This window comes from Rhinopithecus bieti, unplaced genomic scaffold, assembly GCF_001698545.2.
Source record: "Rhinopithecus bieti isolate Rb0 unplaced genomic scaffold, ASM169854v2 scaffold_14229, whole genome shotgun sequence".
Lineage (NCBI taxonomy): Eukaryota > Metazoa > Chordata > Mammalia > Primates > Cercopithecidae > Rhinopithecus > Rhinopithecus bieti.
In genome coordinates this window covers 1,925,926-1,940,824 of record NW_016807978.1, presented here as the reverse complement: position 1 = coordinate 1,940,824, position 14,899 = coordinate 1,925,926, and the positions used below count along the sequence as shown (strand labels likewise).

The 14,899-nt window shown below is 43.1% G+C and overlaps 1 protein-coding gene across 1 annotated transcript in view; it reads left to right on the top strand.

Moving 5' to 3' along the window:
* NOP58 (NOP58 ribonucleoprotein) overlaps window positions 1–14,899 on the top strand; it is a 38,362-nt gene that overhangs the window by 12,585 nt on the left and 10,878 nt on the right. Inside the window, 5 exon segments of the mRNA XM_017884368.1 lie at window positions 3,290–3,411; window positions 5,504–5,640; window positions 8,766–8,830; window positions 11,980–12,114; window positions 12,854–13,065. Coding sequence (XP_017739857.1) covers window positions 3,290–3,411; window positions 5,504–5,640; window positions 8,766–8,830; window positions 11,980–12,114; window positions 12,854–13,065 — 671 coding nt within the window.

Genomic DNA, 14,899 nt, shown 5'->3' with positions numbered 1-14,899 from the left:
GACCTCGTGATCCGCCCGTTTCGGCCTCCCAAAGTGCTGGGATTACAGGCTTGAGCCACCGCGCCCAGCCTTCTTTGTATTATTTAAAGTAACGTACAATAAGGCTTGGCACAGTGGCTCACGCCTGTAATCCCAGCACTTTGGGAGGCTGAGACAGGTGGATCACCTGAGGTCAGGAGTTCGAGATCAGCCTGGCCAACATGGTGAAACCTCGTCTCTACTAAAATTACAAAAATTAGCTAGGTGTGGTGGCAGACACCTATAGTCTCAGCAGCTACTCGGGAGGCTGAGGCAGGAGAATCACTTGAACCTGGGAGGCGGAGGTAGCAGTGAGCCGAGATTGCACCACTGCCCTCTAGCCTGGGCAGCAGAGTGAGACTCCGTCTGAAAAATAACGTAAAATAAAGTAATATACAGTAAATAGACAAAATGCCATAGTAGTTGAGAATTTAAAGTCAGACTCTCCCCTCCCCTCCCAGTCTAAGCTCCATGAGGGCAGAGACTGTTCTGTACTGTCAAATTCCTATGTAAGGTTTATAAAGAAATACTTTGGGGAAAATGATTGAAAATAGTGAATTTTGTCAGGAGTGCTGTCATAGAAACATTTACAGTGCCTTTTCCTATCTGTTTTCACCAGAAAGTTAAATGAACATCAGCTAATTAAGAGAGCAGAATCCTTTTTTGAGAATTCACTTCTCACTGCCTGTTATGAGGCAGTTTTGACATGACAGAACTACAACTAAATGACTGTTAATGTCACAGTGTACATTTTAAACCTCATAGCCTTAGAGTTTGATGAGACCAGGTGCAGTGGCTAACGCCTGTAATCCCAACACTTTGAGGAGCTAAGATGGGCAGGAATTTGCGATCAGCCTGGGCAGTATAGTGAGACCCCCTCAATTTTTTTTTTTTTTGGAGACGGAGTCTTGTTCTTTATGTCACCTAGGCTGGAGTGCAGTAGCACGATCTTGGCTTACTGCAGTCTCCACCTCCTAAGATCAAGCAATTCTCCCAGGAGGCTGGGTTCAGCCTCCTAAGTAGCAGGGATTACAGGTGGTGCCACCATGTCCAGCTAATTTTTATATTTTTTAGTAGAGACGGGGTTTTGCCTGTTGGCCAGGCTGGTCTCAAACTCCTGACCTCAGGTGATCCACCTGCCTTGGCCTCCCAAAGTGCTGGGATTACAAGCACGAGCAAGTGTTCCTGGCCATCAGTTTTTTTTTTTTTTTAATGAAGAAATAGGGTCTGGGCCGGGTGCGGTGGCTCACTCCTATAATCCCAGCACTTTGGGAGGCCAAGGTGGGTGGATCCTGAGGTCAGGAGATCAAGACCATCCTGGCTAACAGTGAAACCCCGTCTCTACTAAAAAAAAAAAAAAAAATACAAAAAAGTAGCCAGGCGTGGTGGTGGGTGCCTGTAGTCCCAGCTACTCGGGAGGTTGAGGCAATGGCATGAACCCGGGAGGCAGAGTTTGCAGTGAGCTGAGATCGCACCACTGTACTCCAGCCTGGGCGGCGGAGCGAGACTCCGTCTTAAAAAAAAAAAAAAGAAATTGGGTCTGTTGGGGTATGACATTGAAGTTGTATTGGTTTCAGACATTCATGTATGCTATTTGCATGAAATGGTTTATTTTTATTTTTGATTGTGTTTTCAACTTGCAAGTCTTTTTTTGTTTTTTGAGACTGATCCTCAGCTGGAGTGCAGTGGCGCAATCCCAGCTCACTGCAATCTCTGCCTCCCACGTAGCTGGGATTACAGGTGCACGCCACCATGCCCACCTAATTTTTGTATTTTTAGTAGTAGAGACGGGGTTTCACCATGTTACCTAGGATGGTCTCATCTCCTGACCTCGTGATCTGCTCACCTTAGCCTCCCAAAGTGCTGGGATTATCCTTTTGATCGTAATTCAAATGGATATACGATCTGGAGGGAAGAGCAAGACCTTACTTATTAAGTGCAAATTGCCTGACCTTGGAAATTGTTGACTTCCTTCCTTCCAAGCATTTTGCTTTTTTTTCTTCTTCTTTTTTTTTTTTTTTTTTTTTTTTTTTTTTTTTTTTTTTTTTTTTTTTTTGAGATGGAGTTTGCTCTTGTCTCCCAGGCTGGAGTGCAATGTCACGATATCACTGCAACCTCCACCTCCTAGGTTCAAGTGATTCTTCTACCTCAGCCTCCCAAGTAACTAGGATTATAGGCATGAGCCACCAGGGCCAGCTAATTTTTGTATTTTTAGTGAAGAGAAGGTTTCGTCATGTTAGCCAGGCTGGCCTCTCAAGCTCCTGACCTTAGGTGATCTGCCAGCGTCAGCCTCACAAAGTGCTGGAATTACAGACTTGAGCCACCGCGCCCGGCCCAAACATACTTTCTATGTTTTTTGTTTTTGTTTTTGTTTTTTTGAGACAGAGTCTCGCTCCTGTCATTGGGCTGCTGGAGTAGAGTGGCATGATCATGACTCACTGTAGCCTTGAGCTCCCTGGGCTCAGGTGATTCTCCCAGCTCAGCCTCCCCAGTGGCTGGACTACAGGCATGTGCCACCACACCCAGCTAATATTTGTATTTTTAGTAGAGACAGGGTTTCACCATGTTGGCCAGGCTGGTGGTACATGCCACCATGCCTGGGTAACCCAAGCATGCTTTTACCTCAGTCAAATGTCAGATAAATATCAGAAGAGGTATTAGTTCATGTGGGTCCAAAAAATGGGAATAAAGGTCTAAGGAGGGATGAGTATCATAAAGTAGCCGATTTAGAACTTCCCAGAAATACCAGGGGTCTCAAAATAGAATAGGTAGCCTTTGCTACTAAGTTTTACATTGCTGGAGGTGTACAAGCAGAGATACGAGCAAAGGTAAGGCTTTCACTCAAACACGCTTATGTTGTGGCAGAACTTTCAAAATGATTACACTCATTTTTACTAGGTTTGATGTGATTTTAGGGTACTTCAGGACAGTCTATTTGAAATGACAAAGGAAAGTGAATCTATTTTGTCTTCCCAAAAAGATTGTTTCTAAGATTTCATGATTCTCTCTTGAGTTCATGAGAAGATTCTTGTGAGAGGGAAAGAAACTCTGTACCTGATTTTACCCCTGACTCTGTAGCAAAAATGAGGGTGGGAAGATCAAATGAAATTGTGAAACTTGTAACTTATAAAACATATATTATTTCATTTCAGAAGTAACATTAAATTCAAGCCCTTTGAAAGGCCTATTTTATTTTTTTAAATGTCAAATAGGACAAGGTCTCAAAGTTAAAATTTGAGAGTTAATGCTTTTGTTTTCTTTTCCTGAAAAGCATTCACAGCTCTGATGGAGGGCAAAATCAATAAGCAGCTGAAGAAAGTTCTGAAGAAAATAGTAAAAGAAGCCCATGAACCACTGGCAGTAGCTGATGCTAAACTAGGAGGGGTCATAAAGGTAAAGTCATGATTTTTTTTGGTCATGCCTGCTAGTCAGATCTCACAGCATACCAACTACAAAACCTAGCCTTTGTAATAAGTTGCTTATCGTAAGTTCTTAATACTTGTTTTCTCTTTTCTGTAAGCTGCATGATACTGGATTTCCCCTAACATCTGCAGAACCAAGCAAATAAGCAATACCTATTTGTTGTAGAAGATATAGAAGAACAAAAAATGATAAAAATTGTTTTTAACAAATCTACTACCCATATATAATGTTAACATTCTATGTATATCATGCCATATTTTGTCTAGCCACATTTTCTTTTTTCAACAAAAATGGGGTCCTTATATTTTTTAGAAATTGTTTATTAGAGAACTTTAGTAGGGGTGTATTGCTGAAGCTGAAATAAAATGTGAGAGTGGATAGAAAGACTAGGAAAATAGCTTCCCAAATGCAGAATGCAGAACAATTTGGGCCGGTCACGTTGGCTCACACCTGTAATCCCAGCACTTTGGGAGGCCGAGGTAGGAGGATCACAAAATCAGGAGATCGAGACCATCCTGGCTAACATGGTGAAACCCCATCTCTACTAAAAATACAAAAAAGTAGCTCGGCATTGTGGCGGGCGCCTGTAGTCCCAGCTACTTGGGAGGCTGAGGCAGGAGAATGGCGTGAACCCAGGAGGTGGAGCTTGCAGTCAGCCGAGATCACGCTACTGCACTCCAGCCTGGGCAACGGCAAGACTCCATCTCAAAAAAAAAAAAAAAAAAAAAAAAAAGAACAGTTTGAAAGTCAAGGCTGGAGTGCAGGCAGTGGCGGCAGTCTCACAGCTCACCACAGACTTGACCTCCTGTTCTCGAGCAGTCCTCCCTCTTCAGTAGCTGGGACTACAGGCACGTGCCAGCATGCCGGCTAATTGTTTTATTTTATTTATTTGAAACAGAGTCTCGCCCTGTCGCCTTAGCTGGAATGCAGTGGCACAATCTCAGCTCACTGCAACCTCTGCCTCCTGGGTTCAGGGGATTCCCCTGCCTTAGCCTTCCCAGTAACTGGGATTACAGATACCCGCCACCATGCCCTGGCCTCCCAAAGTGCTAGGATTACAAGTGTGAGCCACCACGTCCAACCTGTAATTTTTTTTTTTTTAAAGCGGAGTCTCACTCTGTTGCCAGGCTGAAGTGCAGTGGCACAATCTTGGCTCACTGCAACCTCCGCCTCCTGGGTTCAAGAGATTCTCCTGCCTCAGCCTCCCAAGTAGCTGGGACTATAGGCACCTGCCACCATGCCCGGCTAATTTTTGTATTTTTAGTAGAGACGGAGTTTCACCATGTTGGCCAAGATGGTCTTGATCTGGTGACCTTGTGATCCTCCTACCTCGGCCTCCCAAAGTGCTGGGATTACAGGCATGAGCCACTGCGCCCAGCATAACCTGTAATTTAAAAAGAAAGTTAAATAGCAGGTAGTAAAAGATCCCCTTAGACCAACTACTTGGTCAAATTATATTAATCTTTTTATAGCTTTTGTCTTACATAACCAAGCTGCCTTCTGGAAGCTTGTATCAGTTTTTACTTCCACCAGTGATACACTCAAATAATCTACAAACACACTAGAAATTATACTTCTTGTCCAGCTGAGAAATGCATATATTTAAGTCAGTGCCACTTTAAGAAATAATTTCAGGCTGGGCACGGTGGCTTATTACTGTAATCCCAGCACTTTGGGAAGCTGAAGCAGGCGGATCACTTGAGGTCAGGAAACCAGCCTGGCCAACATGGTGAAACCCCGTCTCTACTAAAAATACAAAATTAGCTGGGCATGGTGATTCATTCTTGTAATAATCCCAGCTACTCGGGAAACCGACACAGGAGAATCACTTGAACCCAGAAGGTGGAGGTTGTGGTGAGCCAAGATTGCGCCATTGCACTCCAGCCTGGGTGACAGAGCTCAAAAATTAATAATTTTTGACTGCCTCCTGGGTTCAGGGGATTCCCCTGCCTTAGCCTTCCCAGTAACTGGGATTACAGATACCTGTCTCAAAAATTAATAATAATAACTTCAGGTAAGTCTTCTTTTTTTTTGTTTAATATAGATGTTCTTGTTCTCGTAGGAAAAGCTGAATCTCAGTTGTATCCATAGTCCTGTTGTTAATGAACTTATGAGAGGAATTCGTTCACAAATGGATGGATTAATCCCTGGGGTAGAACCACGTGAAATGGCAGCTATGTGTCTTGGATTGGCTCACAGGTGAGAATTACTGGAAAATAAAGTCAACTTACTTTTATTTGATAAGCACTTAACATAGCACTGTTCTAAGAATATTACAAATGTTCATTTGAACCTCATCAGAACTTTATGAAGACGATTATAGTAATATCCTCATTTATAGATGAAACTGATGCCCAAGGTCAGTACAGCTAGTAAGTGGTAAAGCCAGGGTTTGAACCCAGGCAGTCTGGCTCCATTGTCTGGGTTGTTAAAACCTCAAAACCTCATCAAAGGAATTCTCTACTCCTCTGATCTTGGATCCCCTATTTCTTGGGCTTTCCCTCTTTTATCTCTGCTAAGTCATGCCACTCCTCCATCTACTTAATATTTCCCCAAATTCTGTCATCTGCTATGGTCTTACGGGGTAGGTGTGTATTTGTGTTTTGGTTATTTTACTCTGATATTTAATGAGGCAAAGAGGACTAGGTGCAGTGGCTCACCCCTGTAATCCCAACTCCGGGAGACCAGTAGTTTGAGACTAGCCTCAGACAACATAGCAAGACCTCGTGTGTCTCTTTTTGTTTTGTTTTGTTTTTTTTGAGACAGAGTCTTATTCTGTCGCCCAGATTGGAGTGTAGTGACGTGATCTCAGATTACTGCAGCCCCTGCCTCCCAGGCTTAAGTGATTTTCTTGCCTCAGCTTCCGAGTAGCTAGGATTACAAGCGTGCAACACCACTGCCCAGCTAATTTTTGTATTTTTAGTAGAGACGGGCTTTCACCTTGTTGGCCTGGGTGATCTTGAACTCCTAACCTCAAATGATCCACCTGCCTCGACCTTCCAAAGTGCTGGGATTACAGGCTTGAGCCACCACGTCTGGCCTTTTTTTTTTTTTTTTTTTGAGACAGGGTCTCACTGTGTCGTTCAGGCTAGGGTGCAGCGGTGCGATCTTGGCTCGCTGCAGCCTTGATGTCCTGGGATCAAACAATGCTGCCTCAGCCTCCCAAGTAGCTGGGACTACAGATGTGTGCCACCATCCCTCGCTGATTTTTTAACTTTTTGTGGAGATGGGGTTTTGCCATGCTGCCCAGGCTGGAACTGCTAGGCTCAAGTGATCCACCTGCCTCAGCCTCCCAAAGTGCCGCTGCTACAGGTGTGAGCCACCATGCCCAGCCATGTCCCTATTTTTAATTGCATCTTAACCCTATCATATTTAATTAGAATAGGCATTATTCTACCTTAGAATAGGCATTACTGCTTTGTTGTGATATATCTGTTCATGAAAAGCATAATGCTCTGGAATTGCACTACAGTTTACAGGGTTATGAAGAAAGTAATGGTAGGTAGTTACTCAAAACCTATGCAATTTTGTAATCAGTACTATCAAATAGTAATCCTAATAAAATTATTAACACAGTTCAAAAGACATCTTAAGTTCATATTAAAGAAACACTGCAGGCCGGGTGCAGTGGCTCACGCCTGTAATCCCAGCACTTTGGGAGGCCAAGGTTGGCAAATCATGAGGTTAAGAGATCGAGACCATGGTGAAACCCCGTGTCTACTAAAAATACAAATAATTAACTGGGCGCGGTGGCGGGTGCCTGTAGTCCCAGCTACTCAGGAGGCCAAGGCAGGAGAATGGCATGAACCCGGGAGGTGGAGCTTGCAGTGAGCCGAGATCGTGCCACTGCACTCCAGCCTGGGTGACAGAGCAAGACTCCATCTTTAAAAAAAACAACAACACTACAATTAAAAAAGGTCTATTTTAAAATTAAAATGTGGGCATAGATTGAAAGGGTTGAAGCTGCTAAGTTAGAGTTAAGAGCAAAAACGTACAAAGGTCAGAGAGAGCTTTGTAATAAGTGTTTCTAAGAGAGAACAAATGGTGAAACTGAGTCACAAATCCAAACTTGGGTAAATCTGCATTGTGTATAGCAGTGGTTCCCTATCAAGGGCAATCAGATGTCCCCTCAGTGGGCATTTGCCAGTGTCCATAGACATTTTTGGTTGTCACAATTGGAGGTGGGTGGGGTGTGCCACGAACATCTAGTGGATAAAAGTTAGGGATACTGCTAAAGGTCCTATAATGCACAGAGCAGCCCCTGCAACAAGGAATTAGGCCCAAAATGTTAATTGTGCTGAGATGAAAAACATTTATATACAAACACTATTGTTACTCCACAGCTTTCTGTTTTCAGATGTTAAGAGTGCTGCAAAATTCTTTTTTTTTTTTTTTTTTTTTGAGACGGAGTCTCCCTCTGTTGCCCAGGCTGGAGTGCAGTGGCGCAATCTCTGCTCACTGCAAACTCCTCCTCCCGGGTTCATGCCATTCTCCTGCCTCAGTCTCCCAAGTAGCTGGGACTACAGGTGCTCGCCACCATGCCCGGCTAATTTTTTTGTATTTTTAGTAGAGACGGGGTTTCACCGTGTTTAGCCAGGATGGTCTCAATCTCCTGACCTCGTGAACCACCCGCCTCTGCCTCCCGAAGTGCTGGGATTACAGGTGTGAGCCACCGTGCCCGGCAAAGTTCTTAACTGGTAGTATAAAGCTTAATATGTGCTATAAAAGATTGCATGAACCAATGTGGCTTGTTTTTGAGACGGAGTCTTGCTGTGTTGCCCAGGCTGGAGTACAGTAGCACGCGATCTCAGCTCACTGCCACCTCTGCCTCTCCGGTTCAAGCGATTCTCCTGCCTCAGCCTCCAGAGGAGCTGAGATTCAGGCGTGCCCCATCATACCTGGCTAATTTTTGTATTTTTAGTAGAGACAGGGTTTCGCCATGTTGGCCAGGTTGGTCTCGAACTGCTAACAGGTGATCTGCCCACCTTGGCCTCCCAAAGTGCTGGGATTACAGGCGTGAGCCACCATGCCCAGTCCAAGATGACTTTTGTATTACACAGCTTATTCTATTTGTCACTCATACATAAACTCATTCATGTTACAGAAATACAGGTCATAGCAGTATATATAGTTTTTTTTTTTTTAATGTGTATTTTCTGATCTTGCATGGTGCATTTCTACTTAGCTGATTTTCTTCTTAGAAAACCAATTATAGCTCTGACTACAGGCTGATTTGAGTAAAAAAAAAAAAAAACTTTAAGGTGTTAATTTAAATGCTTTCCCTAGATGCTATCTTACTAATTTATTTTCCCCTTTTTTCCCAGCCTGTCTCGATATAGATTGAAATTTAGCGCTGATAAAGTAGACACAATGATTGTTCAGGCAATTTGTAAGTATAGTACATGCAAAGTCTGATTTGTTGCTCTGTCCTTCATGCGTTTTCTTACTGTTGAAACTGTATCTTTTATGATTCTATCTGTTGAGAAAGAGAAAGGAGGCCAGGTGCGGTGGCTCACGCCTTTAATCCCAGCACTTTGGGAGGCCGAGGTGGGCGAATCACCTGAAGTCAGGAGTTCAAGACCAGCCTGGCCAACATGGCAAAACTCTATCTCTACTAAAAATACAAAAAAATTAAATGTGCATGGTGGCGTGCACCTGTAATCCCAGCTACTCAGGAGGCTGAGGCAGGATAATTGCTTGAACCCAGGAGGCAGAGGTTGACTATTCGGAGATTATATGAATCACAGAGTTAACATTACGTTAATTAATTCATTTCTGTTTTTCCATGAAAATGTTAAAAACATAAGTGGAGGCCGGGCGCGGTGGCTCAAGCCTGAAATCCCAGCACTTTGGGAGGCCGAGGTGGGCGGATCACAAGGTCAGGAGATCGAGACCATCCTGGCTAACATGGAGAAACCCCGTCTCTACTAAAATATACAAAAAACTAGCCGGGCGAGGTGGCGGGCGCCTGTAGTCCCAGCTACTCGGGAGGCTGAGGCAGGAGAATGGCGTGAACCCGGGAGGCGGAGCTTGCAGTGAGCTGAGATCTGGCCAGTGCACTCCAGCTTGGGTGACAGAGCGAGACTCTGTCTCAAAAAAAAAAAAAAAAACATAAGTGGAATCTTTGTAGTTGTATGTTCTGCTGTGTCATTAAATGATTTTTAGAAAGCTGAAAAGCTGCCAGGCACAGTGGCTCATGCCTATAGTCCCAGCACTTTGGGAGGCTGAGGCGGGAGGATCACCTGAGGTCGGGAATTTGAGACCAGCCTGACCAACATGGAGAAGTCCCATCTCTACTAAAAGTACAAAATTAACCAGACTTGGTGGTGCATGCCTGTAGTCCCAGCTGTTCGGGAGACTGAGGCAGGAGAATCACTTGAACCCTGGAGGCAGAGGTTGTAGTGAGTCGAGACAGCGCCATTGCACTCAAGCCTGGGCAACAAGAGCAAATCTCCGTCTCACACATACACACAATAAAACTCAAAATCTTAATCATTTTTCTATTTTAGAAATGCGTTTGGCCTTGGCTTATGCCTATAATCGCAACACTTTGGGAGGCCGAGGCGGGTAGATCACCTGAGGTCAGGAGTTTGAGACCTGGCCAACATGGTGAAACCCAATCTTTAGTAAAAAAAAATACAAAAATTAGCTGAGCATGATGGTAGGCACCTGTAATTCCAGCTACTCAGGAGGCCGAGGGAGGAGAATCACTTGAATCCGAGAGTCGGCAGTTGCAGTCGGCTGAGATCACACAATTTCACTCTAGCCTGGACAACATGAGCAGCACTCCGTCTCAAAAACACAAAAAAGTATTCGGCTGGGCGCAGTGGCTCACACCTGTAATCCTAGCACTTTGGGAGGCCAAGGCAGGTGAATTGCCTGTGCTCAGGAGTTCAAGAGCAGCCTGGCTAACATGGCGAAACCCTGTCTTTACTAAAAATGCAAAATAGTAGCCAGTCGAGGTGGCGTGTGCCTATAGTCCCAGCCACTTGAGAGGCTGAGGAAGGAGAATCACTTGAACCCAGGAAGCAGAGGTTGCAGTGAGCTGAGATTGCGCCACTGCACTCCATCCTGGGTGATAGAGTTAGACTCTTGTCTCCAAAAAGAGAAAAAAAATGTGTTCAAGCAGCAAGTCCTTTCCTAGATTTATACCCAAAAGAATTAAAAACAAGAACTCAGAGTTCCTTGTACACCAATGTTCATAACAGTGTTATTTACAAAACCGAACAGTGGAAATACCTTTTAACAGATGAATGGATAAACTGCCTTGTGGATGCAGCTTGAATGTCTTTAATCTGAAATTCAAAATGCTCTAAAATCTAAAACTTTTTGTGCTACCACACAAATCCACAAGTGGAAAACTACACCTAACCACATGTGATAGGCCACAGTCAAAACTGTTTTATGCACAAAAAATTATTTAAAATATTATGTAAAACAGCCAGGCGCAGTGGCTCATGCCTGTAATCCCAGCACTTTGGGAGGCCGAGGCGGGCGGATCACAAGGTCAGGAGATTGAGACCATCCTGGCTAACACGGTGATACCCCATCTCTACTAAAAATACAAGAAATTAGCCGGGCATGGTGGCGGGCGCCTGTTGTCCCAGCTACTGGGGAGGCTGAGGCAGGAAAATGGCGTGAACCCGGGAGGCAGAGTTTGCAGTGAGCCGAGACTGCGCCACTGCAGTCCAGCCTGGGCGACAGAGCGAGACTCCATCTCAGTCCCATCCTCAAAATAACCTCACATGTGTTTGCAAATACTCTGAAATACTTCTGGTCCCAAGCATTTTGGATAACGTACACCCAGCCTCTACACACAGTGGAATGTCAATCAGCCTTAAAAAGAAATGAAATTCTGATACACATTTCATTTCTTATGCTGAGTGAAATAGTCACAAAGTACTGCATGATTCTGCTTATGTGAAGTACCTAAAATAGGTGAACTCAGAGACTGAAGTATAGAGATAACTAGAGGCTGGGGGGAAGGTGGGAATGAGTTACTATTTAATGGGTACAGAATTTTTCAGTTTCTGATGATAAAATTGCTCTGGAAACAGATAGTGGTAATGGTTGCATAACATCATAAATGTACTTAATGCTACTGAATAGTACACTTGAAAATGGTTGAAGTGTTATTTATTATTATTTTTTTATTTTTTATGACAGAGTCTTGCTGTGTCACCCAGGCTGGAATGCAATGGCATGATCTCAGCTCTGCAGCCTCCACCTCCTGGGTTCAAGTGATTCTTCTGCCTCAGCCCTCTAGAGTACCTGGGGTTACAGACATGAGCCACCACGCCTGGCTAATTTTTGTATTTTTAGTAGAGACGGAGTTTCACCGTGTTGGCCAGGCCTGTCTCGAACTTCTGACCTCATGATCTGCCTGTCTCGGCCTTCCAAAGTGCTGGGATTATAGACATGAGCCACTGCACCCGGCCTGAAGTGTTAAATTTTATATTGTGTATATTTTACCACAATAAATCCCTTTAAGTTCCTGGTTTTCTTTTGTTTTGTTTTGTTTGTTTTGATCTACTACAGCCTTGTTAGATGACTTGGATAAAGAACTAAACAACTACATTATGCGATGCAGAGAATGGTACGGCTGGCATTTCCCTGAATTAGGAAAAATTATTTCAGATAATTTGACATACTGCAAGTGTTTACAGAAAGTTGGTGAGTAATTTGTTCATCCTTTAAGGCATTGAAAGTAAATGAATTTGATTGCATCCTAAAACATAATGTATAGCATTTTGTTAAGCAAGATTCCCAGGCTTTTTGCAATTTCCATGTATTTGGGAAATGTAGCAATTTAGTGTCTTAAATTTAAGAAACAAAATGAATTTTAACTTAGATTTTGATGGCCTATAATACGACATTAGTACCTAACACTAAATAGCTGTATTTAGTGTTAGGTGGCCTATGATATGACATCAGTACCCAACACTAAATAGCTGTATTTAGTGTTACGGACAGGATTGCTGTCTGTACTGTTAATATACAGAGGAACTTGATTGTTGATTTTTGTTAATATGCAGAGGAACTTGATTGATTGACGGTTTACTTGCCTTACAAATTACTGGCCCCAGCTTCAGTATAAAATTGTCTGTGACATTATTATTAGTCCTGTCTTTTTAAATTTTTGCTACTTATTTTCTGTAATAAGTTTTGTGGCATATTTTGTCTTGTTTTTACTCTGATTATCTTTTGGAGGAAGGCGGTGGGGAGACATTTCATGTCTAAACTTAAACCCTTAAATGAGGAAAACTATTATACTAGGTCAAACTTCTTCATTTTTTTGTTTTGTTTAGGCATCCTTTTCATTGGCTTTCTACTTTTTCTTTTGACTGTTTGCTGGATTTTATATAATTTGTTGAAGAGTGATTCTCCCTCATCCTCTGCAAACATTCCATAGGCGATAGGAAGAACTATGCCTCTGCCAAACTTTCTGAGTTGCTGCCAGAAGAAGTTGAAGCAGAAGTGAAAGCAGCTGCAGAGATATCAATGGGAACAGAGGTTTCAGAAGAAGATATTTGCAATATTCTGCATCTTTGCACCCAGGTAAATTTTACTTCTGGAGAATCTAGTTGTGGTGTTACCAGCTCTATAATACTAATTTTTCTGATGGCAATGATGATTTACACTTTCTGTTGTTCACCTGATAACATAAATATGAGGGTGTTCAGTCACTACCTCATCTGATGCCATCATGATTTGTATACTTAAAAGGGGGAAATACATATTAAAAGGAAGTAATTTACAATCATCGTCTGAATAATGAATTAACCAAAAATCAATTAAGACGGCAGAGAAGACACCGGGCGTGTTGGCTCACGCCTGTAATCTCTGCACTTTGGGAGGCCAAGTTGGGTGAATCACCTGAGGGCAGGAGTTCGAGACCAGCCTGACCAATATAATGAAACCCCATCTCTACTAAAAATACAAAAATTAGCTGTGTGTGGTGGCATGCACCTGTAATCCCAGGTACTCAGGAGGCTGAGACAGAATCGCTTGAACTAGGGAGGTGGAAGTTGCAGTGAGCCGAGATGGCGCCATTGCATCCAGCCTGGGCAAAAAGAGCAAAACTCTATCTCAAAAAAAAAAAAAAAAAGGTCAATTCTGAAGTCACACTACCTAGTAGTCCAAAAAATGTTGACTAAGCTAAAGTTACATAGGTGGAGCAGTTAAGTTATTTGACCATTCTAAACTCAACTTCCCCTTCTATTATAACCTAGCATTTTGGGAGGCCGAGGGAGGCAGATCACTTGAGGTCAGGAGTTCAAAACCAGACTGGGCAACAGAGTGAAACCCCATCTCTATAAAAATACAAAAAAATTGGTGGGCCATGATGGTGGGCATCTTTAATCCCAGCTACTTGGGAGGTTGAGGCAGGAGAAATGCTTGAACTCAGGAGGCGGAGGTTGCAGTGAGCCAAGATCGTGTCACACTGAACTCCAGCCTGGGCGACAGAGTGAGACTCTGTCTCAAAAAGAAAGAAAGAAGATATACATCTCTCTGTGCTGCTTGTCAGAACTGAATGAGAGAATCGATGGAATAAACTTATCACTAGTGCCAGGCTATGTCACCAAAAAAATGTTAACATGATAGTATAGTACTAGAGTTAACTTGCTAATATTTCATTTTGGACTTTGGCAATCATGTTTTTACTATACATTGGCCTATATGTTTGTTTGGTTGGTTTCTGCTGTTTCTTTTCTTTGAGATAGAGTCTCACTATGTTGACTAGGCTGGTCTTGAACTCTTAGGCTCTAGCGATCTTCCTGCCTTAGCCTCCCACATAGCTGAGACTACAGGCATGTGCCACTACACCTGGCTAGCCTGTATTTTTGTGTGTGCTTTGCTGGGTTTTATTATTTGATTTGTGCTAGCTTTAAAAAGAAACTATATTATTCTTACTCATTAAAATTAAATATACGGTATTGGAGATATTTTATATATTTTAAGATCTTCCGGTGAATCAATTTATCTTTATCAGAACTTGCTTTCTAGAAATTGTCTTGTGATCCCACTTTCAGTAAGATAGCTGTGGACTGATTTGGCTCTGATAATATGCATATGGAAGGTTCCTTCTCAAGTTCATTTACTAAACCCCAAATCCTGAGCCTAAGCACCTAAAACACAACTAGAAAAAGCTGTGGGCCAGGCATAATGGCTCACGCCTGCAATCCCAACACTTTGGAAGGCCAACGCAGGTGGATCACATGGTCAGGAGTTCAAGACCAGCCTGGCCAATATAGTGAAACCACGTCTCTACTAAAAACACAAAAATTAGATGGGCATGGTGGCGGGCGCCTGTAGTCTCAGCTACTCGGGAGACTGAGGCAGGAGAATCATTTGAACCTGGGAGGCAAAGGTTGCAGTGAGCCGAGATCACGCCATTGCACTCCAGCCTGGGGGACCGAGTGAGACTCTGTCTCAAAAAGAAAAAAAAAAAAAAAAA